At 31.2% G+C, this 12,221-nt stretch overlaps 1 protein-coding gene across 1 annotated transcript in view; it reads left to right on the top strand.

Moving 5' to 3' along the window:
- The first annotated feature begins 1,142 nt into the window (after nucleotides 1-1,142).
- OstDelta (oligosaccharide transferase delta subunit) overlaps nucleotides 1,143-12,221 on the top strand; it is a 30,254-nt gene continuing 19,175 nt past the window's right edge. Inside the window, exons 1-8 of the mRNA XM_067286369.1 lie at nucleotides 1,143-1,230; nucleotides 6,854-7,047; nucleotides 7,120-7,212; nucleotides 7,306-7,414; nucleotides 7,494-7,557; nucleotides 7,640-7,754; nucleotides 9,935-10,024; nucleotides 10,092-10,199. Of these exons, the coding sequence (XP_067142470.1) occupies nucleotides 1,227-1,230; nucleotides 6,854-7,047; nucleotides 7,120-7,212; nucleotides 7,306-7,414; nucleotides 7,494-7,557; nucleotides 7,640-7,754; nucleotides 9,935-10,024; nucleotides 10,092-10,199 (777 nt within the window). The 5' untranslated portion in view covers nucleotides 1,143-1,226. The remainder of the gene's footprint in view (nucleotides 1,231-6,853; nucleotides 7,048-7,119; nucleotides 7,213-7,305; nucleotides 7,415-7,493; nucleotides 7,558-7,639; nucleotides 7,755-9,934; nucleotides 10,025-10,091; nucleotides 10,200-12,221) is intronic.

Here is a 12,221-nt window from a genome sequence, read left to right on the forward strand (position 1 = left end):
CGTCCGGTTATGTCGGGCCCGGTCCCTCACCCCTCGGCCGCCTCATTGTGGGCCTGGCCAAATCCATAATGGGCTTGTTAAAAAGAGGCGTTCCTAGTGCCCACAGGGCGGTAAAAGTTAAAACAAAAACCTACTTTGATGATTTGTTAATGTGTGAGATATCCAAAATATCTGTTGTCATCCTTTAATTTTCATTTGATGTCGACAAATAAGCCTGTTCAAATAAATAAATAAATACTGTTTTTGTTTATAAGAAGTTTGTACAGGAATTATAACTACGGCGTTAATTTTTTAAACTATTCGTTTAGTAAGCAGTAAGAAGATCATTTAATACATATTTCTCTTTATTTTTTGGCTCTGTCCTGTGTGCATTAAGAAGGTTTTTTTTTTAAATCAAGCTTATAGTAGTTTGGCTAGGCCTACAATAGGGCGACCGGATGGCGGCCGGATGGCCGAGCGGTCAAGGTTAGCAGCCTGCTGCCCTGGGGAACCCGGAATTGAATCCGGACGGGTCGGAAAAATCCCAGAAATTTTTCGGGGGGTGGTCCGTCCGGATATGTCTGGTCCCCGTCCCTTACCACCCGGCCACCCCATTGTGGGCCTGGCCGAACCCATAATGGGCCTACTAAAAGAGGCCCTCTTAGTGCTCACTGGGCAGAAAGAGTTAAAAAAAAAGGCGACCGGATGATGATGGAACGGACCCGATGTATCCGGGTCTCGACCGCCATTTCATTGCACTTTAAAATTTTATCCATTTAAGGACAACGTCGAAAATTTGTAGGCCGGATGGCCGAGAGGTCAAGGTGGCAGCCTACCGCTCTGGGGGACCCGGGATCGAATCCGAACGGGTCGAATAATCCCAGGAATTTTTCGGGGGGTGGTTCGTTCGGATATGTCGGGCCCCGTCCCTCACCACCCGGCCGCCCCATTGTGGGCCTGGCCGAACTCATAATGGGCTTACTAAAAGAGACCCTTTTAGTGCCCACAGGGCGGAAAGAGTTAAAAAAAAAAGTCGAAAATTATTTAAAATTTAAAATAAATTAAAGATTATTATTATTTTAAACAACATTTATATTTTAAATACGATTCAAGTAATAAAAAATAAATAAAATAAAATAATTAAATTTATTATTTTAAAAGATATATTTTGAGAGGTCGCTACAATCGCCCGGCTTAAGGGCTCGAATCGTTTTTTGTGGAGTCGGTTAAAGTGTTAAAGAAACAAAATGAGTGAGTCGTTTTATTTCTAAACAGCTTTGAGCATTTTAAATTTAAACAAATATATTTCTGTAATTTGATACGATAAAGTTAATTATTCCGATGTTATTAATATAGAAAAATTTTTAATTAATATATTTTTCGAAAAATTGTAAGCTCATTGGATGCGGGATTAGTATGCCACGTGGGTATGGATGGCGTGGCATGTTGTTACAGGACGTCTCCTTTATATTATATATACTAATATGTCAATATACATAAGTCTAATTTTGTCTTTAAAATGTTAAATAAATAGTGCTTTCTGAAAGCATTTGCCATTATAATGAAAACTTCGCAGTTGTTAATAAAAAAAAAAATGTTTTAATTAAATATATATACAAGAATTATGTTGAATAAGTGTGAAATAAAGATACTTACACAACCTTTAACACAGCTAACAAACATTATTTACAAAATCTTTAAATATTTACTATGTGATTTGAAAGTTCTCGTATTATATATTAAAATTTTATATTCTTAACAAAATTGACTTATCCAGTATAATAGTTTTTAATACACAGAAAGATATATCCATATTAGCAAATAGAAGATAGTATTTTTCAGCAGAACATAGTTTTTCTAATGGATGCTTGTATAGATGATTTAGGATTCAATAGTATAAGACATATTTTAGTGCATTAGTTTTTCAAATTATTATTATTATTAAATCAGAAGAAATTTACATTAAAAGTTTTTGTAAAATTTGTAAATCAATAATTACTGTATATATCGGTGGATAAGACGATAGTTGAACCATAAAAAATGGCCCCAAAAATCCGGGGTTGTCTTATAGGACAGATACAAAAAAATTAGATTGAAATTTACATAAATTAAAACCATTATAAAAAGACAAACAAATTGTAATTATTTACTGGAAGAGAGTAGGGTATGTGCACAAAATAGAATAGCCCATACAATGTTTTTGTGAATAGTCATGGTCATTACCTGAATGCCTGAATTAGTGTGAATGTTTGCAAAAACCGCCAGATGCAAGAAAATAAAATTTGTTCATTCGAAAAATTACAAATAGGACATAATTCCGTATACGCTATACAGTATTTATTATTCAGATAATGATTGCTGATTTAAACTAAATTCATAAACCGTTGATAGTTTGGGGGTCGTCTTATAGGACAGATATATGCTAAAACTATAAAACTTTGACAAAAATTTGCACATCGTCTTATCCACTGAGATATACGGTATATTCATTAGTCATTAATATTTACACCAGATATTAATATTAACCGAATATGTGATAAGTGCACTATGATATAGATTTGAGTGACAAAAAATTTTCAGTAGTATTGATTTCAATTTATTATTGAATTTTTAGTCTGTCTGAGATTAAGTATTAAGATTATCATTATACAATAGTTACCATTTTCTTATAGTAAAACCTTGCTAAGTCAAGCTGCAGAAACTTGAAGTCACGTTAACTTAAATCTGTCTTTACATCCAAGGCACAGTGTCTAGGATTTCCCATATGATATGGTCTTGTTAGGTCAAAATTGTCAGTACTTTTGAACCTGTTTTCTTGTATACCTTCCACCCTAGGTCTGTGATATTCATTTTCTCTTATATTTTGTGTGAAGCAATTAAGATAAACACTATAGCTCCATGCTGCAATGTCCACCACACCACAACAACTGTGCATTGACACATTTTTTGGCAAAGGAAATTACTTGCATCACATTCAAAAATTACCTGAAAATCTAAATTTCACTCGATCTCTTCTTTTTTCTCTAGGAAATCGTTTATGAATGTATTTTGTCTATTCTTTTCCTATTAAATTGTTTAATTTTCTCTTGTGGCTCTGTAGTTTTCCAGTTTTAGCTGTGCCATTTCACATCTCTCATTTATCAATAAAGTTCATGATCTGCCATTTTTGATAAATTAATAAATGCAACTAATTAAAAATTATTTTTCCTATATGAATTACGAAGATGCATGTGAGTTCATAAATCTAATTTGATGCTTTTTGGACTTGCATACATTGTAACCTTTATAGTTACAATATTAAATATACAGTATATTAAAAGAAGCATTAAATTAGCTGGTTAATAGACCAATATGTTTCTTGAAAGTGTGAATGACTGAAGATGGCAAAAAATGGATTTAACTTTTGTGCAATGTTGAATTATCAAAATGTTAGAACTTAGTACAGTTAAAATAACAACCTTTTTTCCGTTCCAGCAGTATTTTAATTACATAAAAACGTTTTCAACTGCTTTAAGCAGCCATCATCAGTTAAACATACAGCAAAAAAGAACATAGAATTATAAAATTATGAAAATAAGAATGAAGAGTTTTAAATTAAAACTTAAACAAAATTCTGTTGCGCTTACGCAAATTGTCGGTAACGCGCTTGCGCGTTAATCCAAACGTAAAACAAAAAGGTAGTAACATATTTACCTAGGCATCGTAAAATATTACATTAAATATAACGATAAACTAAAAGTGGCATTTTAATGATGTTCTGTCACTGTTTACTTAGGTTATCAAAGAAGGATTTCCAGGCTGATGATAACGTGTTTGCATCTCTATGGTTGATGCAGTTTGTGGTTAAATGAGTTCTGTGTATTTCCATTTTTTCAATGTTTTAACAGCTTGTCTTGATCTTGCGGCCCTCACAATCGAGGCTTTATCCCAAAATATTATCCCTTGCTCTTTCGCAAATGCTTCCAGTACTGTGGAATCAACATTCTTGTTCACCAACTGCTTATGCTCATATACTCTCTGCTTTAGGCTCTTCATCGTAGTGCTGACATATACTGGATCGGTGTTAAATCGATTATCTCTAGTTGGGATGGAATATACTCCTGTTCTGTCGTTGTGCTTTTCTTTTCTCTTATCGTTTTTCAAGATATTGTACGCTGTTGGGTTACGCCTGTATATTATGTGCAGATTCCTATGCCTCGCTACCTTCTTAACTACTTTACTTAAAAACGGTATAAAATCCAGAACTAAATTTCTTCTTTGCCCAGTTTGGGGTTGTTGCTGGTCCTGTTTGCGTTTATGCATTCTCGTAATCAGGTCGTCGATTACTTTCCTCCGGTACCCATGTTGAACCACTACATTTCTTATGTATTCTAACTCATTATAAGTATCACAGACATTTGTGCAATGCGTGTGCGCATGTTTTATCTAGGATCGAAACACTGCCAATTTAAAGTGCTCGGGGTCTATAGAATTGCTCGGTATAAAAATCGGCTGATAAACAGGTTTATGATATATACTTGTCTTGATTTCACCCTCTTTACATATTATCATTACATCCAGGAAGTTAACACTAACCCCACTTTCCTGATCCAATTCCAAGGTTAATCCATACGGGTTGTTCTTGATTCTGTTCATAAACTGGCGCACATTGCAGTTATTATTCCACAAGATGAAAATATCATCAACATATCTGGTGTATGCTACTATATCCTTCTGGAACGTGGTTAAGACTTTGCACTCAAGTTTACGGAGTACTAACTCATAAAGTACTGTCGACATTGGGCTTTCCATCGGGACGCCTCTAGTTTGAAGGTATGTCTTTCCTTCAAACTCAAAGAAAGACATGTAGCAGATTAAATCTGCTAACTCCAGAATGTGTTTATGGTACTTGAAAGCATTATTGATGTTAGCAAATAAAAAATCTCTCAAAGCACAGAAGCAAGGTGGTAATTTTATGGAGGGGTACAAGGCTTTATAATTCATTATTGTCATATATTCTTTGTCTTTAAGCGTAATTCTCTCCAGTTTGCGCATCAATTGCAATGAGCTCTTTATATGAAAGGGGTACCCCGAATTTTGTCACAGAGGTTGTTATTTTACTGTATAGAAACAATTCCAGTAAGCTTTGTTTATTTATTGTTAGAACTTAGTGTTAAAATTTCTGAAATTATCTATCACAGTTGAAAATACCCAAAACATCAAATAATTACTCACACGTTGGCAATGTTGATCCTTTTACTGATGTTCTCATTGGGGACACCTTGACAATACACTTGAAAATGTCATAAACGATGTACAATTATGTAATTGTTCTTTGAATAGATTCTTGAGAAATGAATTAAATATATAATTTTACATCAAACAACAATAATAATGAAATGAACAATTTTTTTATTTGCAATATATATTACAAATAAATGTTGTTTATCTTATTAAAATTTCTAGTAGCTTATAATTCAGTGGTAATATTAAAGTAGGAAATAGTTTAATGAATGAAAACACAAAAACAAAAGCAGTTTTTTAAAAGTTTTTTTTGCTCTCATGGATGTTAAGTAGGTCTTTTTTTTTTTTATTTCCATTGTGCATTTGGCCATATGGTGGGCATAGGGCCAGACATATCTGGGATGAGACCACTCATGAAAAATTCGTGGTGAGTTTGATTACATTTTGAGTCTCTAGAGCAGTAAGTGGATGCTTTAACTTTCTTGGCCATTTAGATATTTAGTTTCTTCATTTATGCAGATTCAAACATGAGAAGTTATAAATGAATATTGATATTGAATTACTTCTGCACACTGTATGGAAAATTACATTTTGAATCTTTATGTGAATCAATAGTATAATTTCACACAATTACAAGAAGAAATTCTAAATTGTTAACTGAAATATTCTTTATTAAATTGGGTAGTAGTAAGTGTCTATTATATATGATGGTTAACTGTCTTTTCATATACAGGCTGTACAGCTTATTATGGAAAGGAAACCTGTATCACATTTGGAGAATCATCTGGCATGTAACATGTCATATGATTTTAGTTCATTGTCCATCGTTTTCAATCAGCTTCTTTACATTTATTCTAATTAAAGCATTTTCATTTTGTTTCTTTAAATATCATTATTCAAAATCTACAACGTTGACATTTATAAATATTTTCAAAGATAATTATACTAACAGTACAGGTATACCTCGCCTTACATTGGTAATTGGTTCCAGGTGAGGCGACGTAAGTCGAATTTACTCGTGTAGTTATGAAGTAAGTCAAAACTACAATGGAAAATGCCAATAATGAGCACTTAAAAACTGCTAAATAAGACGACAACACAGAAACACAGATGTTTTCATGTTTCGTTCTCTAGGATTTATGGTGATTATATTAACATTTACTGTAAATGTACATATTTTAATATGATTTTATGTGATTTAACGCTTTTCTAGTGATATTACGACTTCAATATTTGTGGTGGATAGATGTAAAGTCGAATAAAATGACTTAAACTTGATTTTTATTTTTCCATATACTTTCTTGACAAACGACGTAACTCGAGGTATACCTACCTGTATATGGCATATGAACTCAAAAAGGTTCACCATTTTTGGCTTACATAAGTAGTCTATCAATAATTGTATTTCAATTGAAAATAGTTAATAAAAATTTGAAAATTTAAAATAATAAAATGGGAAATAAATATTTTTATTAATAATATGAATTTATAAAATGAAAATAGAAAAACAATTAGGTGTTACCGAATGCTGTTTTATTTATAAACTATAGAGTAAGACTATTACTGTGTAAAAAAATAGATGCAGATACCTATTAATATCAGATATGCAAATCATATATTAATTTGTAAATGATGTTTAATCTTGTTTCAGATATTTGGTTGTTGTTTATGTTTGTAATTTATGTTGCTGGGCAGACTCCCTCACCATCAACATATATAACGTCAACTGATCGTACAAGGTTGGGAGGAATCTTTTCTGCTCAGTGGCCATTTGCTGATTTATCTGTAGCATATTATTCAATTTTAGGTCACACACTTCTTTCACAGAAATTTCCTAATGTTCAGGTATAGTATTTTTATTTAAAAAGCTTTATATTATTTAATTTATTAAATAAATTTCACATCTTTTCAAATTAGGAAACATGTAATCTTGTAAAATCCAAATTGGATTCAAAAAATTTAGAATCTGTGTACCATGCTACAGGAATAAACAAACTACTAGATTGCAAGGTATAATAATATTTACGTATTGCATCTATGTTATATTAATTTCACTTTATTTTATATTGAAATTTGACTTGAATGATTTCAAAATTTCTTTAGTTACCTGCAGCAGGATTACATCAGATATTAGAAGCAGCAATTAAAGACGATGCATCAGTACACGATCTATATTTTTCAGTTTTATCATTGAAAAATCTTGCTTTAGCAGGTAAATTTATGCTAAAAAATTTTATATCTTGATAGTAAAATTTCATTCCCATTTATAAATTGAAAATTTTCCTTTTAAGTTGATTCAAATAAAGTGACTAAAGCATTGACATCGGCTTTAAAGAAAGATGATAGTGTATTAAAGTAAGTGAAGATAAAAAGTAAAAATAAAATTGATTTTTATGACTATTGTAATAATGATTTATATTTTCAATAATCTTTACAGCTTAGGATATGCTTTCCACATTGCTTCACAATTACAAGGAGATTTAACTCCTTTTTTTGAAAGAATTGAAGATGCTATTGTTCAAGCAGATGAAGTAGATGGAAAATATTTACAAGTAGGTTATAGTAGGCTAATTTGTAATTTTATCTATCAGTTATATAATTTTATTTGAAATGTGATGTAATATCAAATATTTAAATTGATAGACAAATCTAAGTTTTTATGCCATTTTCAGAAATTATTCAAATGATCTGACAATGGTTTTATAAGATTATATTATAAGGTGTTATACGTGTAATATAATGGTTCATTGCAAGTTTTAAACATACAGATTAAAACTAAATGGTGCAATTTAATAAAGTTCTATTTCAAAATGAAATTTCTTATCAAAATATGACACTTTAACTTTGTTCTGTGGGCACTAAGAAGGCTGTTTTTTAGTAAGTCCATTGTGAATTTGGCTAGGACCACATGGGGAGATTCTGAAAAATTCTTGGATTTTTGCAAATCCCAAGTTTCCCAAAGTGATAAGTTGCAATCATAACCACTCAGCCATCTGGCTGTCAGTTATTTTTATTTGTTATCTGAAAATAAATTGATATCATTTATTTGTTTGGATCTTAATAGTAAACTAATGAAGATCTGGTGAAGATCTAGTGATGATGTTTCCCAAACTCTGTCTCGTTGAGTTGGGTTCCGTGTGTATCACGATCCGATAGTTGATTCAGGTTCGATGAAAGCACACCTCCACACTCAATTCAGAAAATATTTACAGTTTATTTACAAAACAAAATATGTAGAATGTACAAGTTTGACGTAACATATACAGGACAACAAAGTGTGGCGTCTCACGTATCAGCTTGACCTTCGGGAACTATTAGACTCTGGGGAGGCTTCAGTCAGCTTGTGGAGTTGGCTTAACTGCAATGTCAGTCCAGTCTCCTCACTAACCCGTCCCTGAGATGTTTACCAGAGAAGAACACTCTCGCTTCACTCATTGGGTTTCCCAAGTGCCTGAGACTATCGTATACCAGTCTTACCTTTCTCTTGCTTGTCTTACTATTTAAAGAGTTTTTGGATGACAACTTCTGACCAATCAGGATTCTTCCTTTCATCGGAAGCTTCTCCAAAACGTCGGCTGTTCTTCTGACGAAACAAGCTCACCATAACGTCCGTCACTTGTTTACATTTTTTTCTAGCAAGCTAACATGTGGCAAACACATTGCCCGCCCTCACGCAAGTCCAATAAACAAAGATGGTGCTCCTTTTGTTTCCACACCTGTTTACAAATACAACACCTAGTGGGACCAATTCACAAGGTCATGTCACTTTTGTCCCTACTCTGTTAAAAACAATCCTTTACAAAACTTTTAATTGGTTTTGTTACTTTAAACGTATTTACTAATCCATTAATACATTTGAATAAGATTCTTATTATTATACAGATTTTCAATTGTATTATTTTACAATTATATAATTCATTATGATAATGGTGAAGAATGTTGAATAAAATAATTATGTAGTTATTTTGATCACTCGTTGATTTAAATTTATAAAAAGTTATGTAAGTATTTTTTTAATAATTATTTTGACATAATATGACATAAGTGGGTTAATGTTACCTATGGTTTCAACATGGTGGCTCGTCTCTGATTCCAGCAAATAGAAGAAGGGAAACAGTGGGGACACACGTTCTAACCTAACCTAACCTATTCTAATAATTAATTTGTTGGTAATAATTATGGTAATTTATTAGAATAGGTTAGGTAAGGTTAGAATGTGCATCCCCACTGTTTCCTTTCTTCTATTTGGTGGAATCGGAGACAAGCTGCCATTTTAGAACCGTAGGTAACATTAACCCACATTTGATATTCTCCAATGCTGTTTTGAGTCACCCTTCAAAAGTAGACAAAATTAAGGCCAGATATATAGCCCATTGTGGGTTAGTTTCTTATAAGAAAAATTCAGTTCACTTTAATTTGTTAAAGTTAATTTTGCAATAAATTGAACTTGTCTATGTTTTTATTGCTTTAAAAGTCAAATTTAACAATATAAACTTACATGTTTATATTTTGTGTTAATTAAATATTGTTGAAACATTATGGAAAATGGAAAAATACATGAATTACTATGAAAACAGAACATGATTGATATAAAATGCAATATAGTAGTTTAATAGACTTAGTTGTACTCAAAATAAAATGTAAATTTATAACTAAAAATTTTTAACTAAAGCAATAAAGAAAATAAATTACATTATGTTAATTTTAAATTTTAATAAACAATTTATTTTAGTTTGAAGGAGGCCTAACAATAACTGCAACTATAATAAGTGGAGCATACAGACTTGCAGAAGCTGCTAAGAAAGCACCAGCTATTTCTAATGTATGTAAACATTTTTACAAATTAAATTACTTTAAACGTGTATAATATAATATATGTTTCATTTTAGGACCAAGCAATCAAATTTACAAATTATTTTCTGAGCAGGAAGTTTGTACAAACTGTTAAAGGTGCAGCTTTATTATTAGATATGCTGAAAATCTTAACAGAAAATAAAGTAAGTTAGGTATTCATATATTTTTATTTTAAAAATTAAATGTTTTTATTATTATTAAAAAAAGTATAAGGTTAAGGCAAGCTGGATTTATTAAATTTTGTTAATTGAACATTATACACTGGATTATTTTAGAGATATAATTAAACTAAATTGAACAGAATAGTAATTCTATGTGTAGTAAGAAAACCAATGTGTAATAATTTGAATTTAATATCAAAGAATTAGCAATTGATTTTATTATATTGGATGAAGAAGGTTTGAAGAAGAAAAAAATTAGTGCAAAGAATAGCAAAAAAGAAATATATTAGCTTTTCTTTGCATTGATTTATTCTTTAACTTTTTCCAGTTTAATAAGTTTAATAATAATTTTAGCTATAATTATTAGGTCATAAATCTAGTAATTTTTCATTTAAGAATTAAAAGAAAATTGAAAAACTAAAAATCAGATTCTTATAAAAATTGGTCTATAGTTTTTAACTATAATAATATAACTTAATTAAATTATTTAGTGGTGATAGTTTTTTCTGATTTCTATGGATAGAATTTTTCAAATCTTTCTATGGAATAATAGTCTAAAGGCATTTTTTAGATAGAATCCAGTTAATCGATTCTATACAAAAATTGCTTAAATTAATAATTTTTACAAATTGTAAAAATTATTAATTTAAGTAAAAAGTAAATTTTATCATATAGAGCTAGTGGAAGGAATGGCAAAACTAGATCGAGGTGCCTCTAGCGGTGTCACTGGGTAACAGAATCGGGGCTACAAAGGCGGCATGTGCTGCTCCTTTTTGAAGCGAACAAGTAATGTTTCTTAGAAGGCAGTGTGATTTTAGTGCAATATCTGCAAAACCCTGGGGAAAAGTAACTTAAAGAAAGGAGAGAAACTGTTCAAATGTGGACACGTTTCCAAACTAAGAGAGATTTCTATGGACAAGAACACAGATTCAAACATGAATCAAGGTCCAACTGGAGAAGTTGTTGGTTATATACTATTTGGTTATTAGGTTTAGGTAACAGCTTTTTACAATAAATATTAGTTTGGATACCCACATCATTACACTTTTCACAAAATAAGACTGCAATATTACCTGTACTATAAAGTGGTTCCTCTACATCAATTTGTGTTCCAGTGGCGTGTTTGGTGATCACAGGTGGTTTTGGTGTCATGCTGTTACCCACACTCTCTACCTTTTCTCCTTTTCTTCTTGCCTGCCTTAAAAACCTATCAATATTTCCACAACCCTGTTTCTTGTAGCATGTTGGAAAAAATGGGACTGTCAGGGTGATCAATTTTCCATCCACCTACAAAATGCTGACTGCAGACTTTGCTGTACTTTGTGGGTTGCCAAGTTTGCCATCTTTTCTAAAAAGTTTTTTTATTTTTACATATTGTATTACAATTATCAGATGACTTTGATCACTTTTTGAGTAATGAATTACTTGAAATGATCTTTATAGTGTCCCATGACTAGTAATGACACCTCTAAGCATTTTTTAAATGTAGTTATTTATTATTAGGATTTTAGATTTTTGTAAATATGAAATGTTTTGCTATTTTTAATGAATTATTACTCAATGCACTACATAAGTAATGGGTAGTAATATAATATAAAGTGGACTACACCTATTTATCGCTAAAAAAGCACCCTAGTGATTTATAGAGATACAGTAGAGAGTTGTAAATCCGAACCCCAGTTATCCGAATCGCCGGTTATCCAAACGATTTTCAGTTGGACTGTGTCGTGCTGAATCAAACGTTCTTGATACTAGATTTACTTCTTAAGTATAATTTTCATGTTTTATATTCTTCAATATATTTATTTTGTTTGTACAAAATAAAGAAATAATTTTTAACGATACAATAGCCTCGATTATTATTATAAAAATTTTCGTTAGGCTTAAAATTGACAAAAATTCAACACAAAGCGACACGCAATGGAGAAAAATTTGAACATCGGACAGGTTAATATATTTTTTCGTACATAATCGGTTATCCAAACAAATCACTAATCCGAACAA

This window comes from Centruroides vittatus, unplaced genomic scaffold, assembly GCF_030686945.1.
Source record: "Centruroides vittatus isolate TY-2023 unplaced genomic scaffold, ASM3068694v2 scaffold_3315, whole genome shotgun sequence".
NCBI lineage: Eukaryota > Metazoa > Arthropoda > Arachnida > Scorpiones > Buthidae > Centruroides > Centruroides vittatus.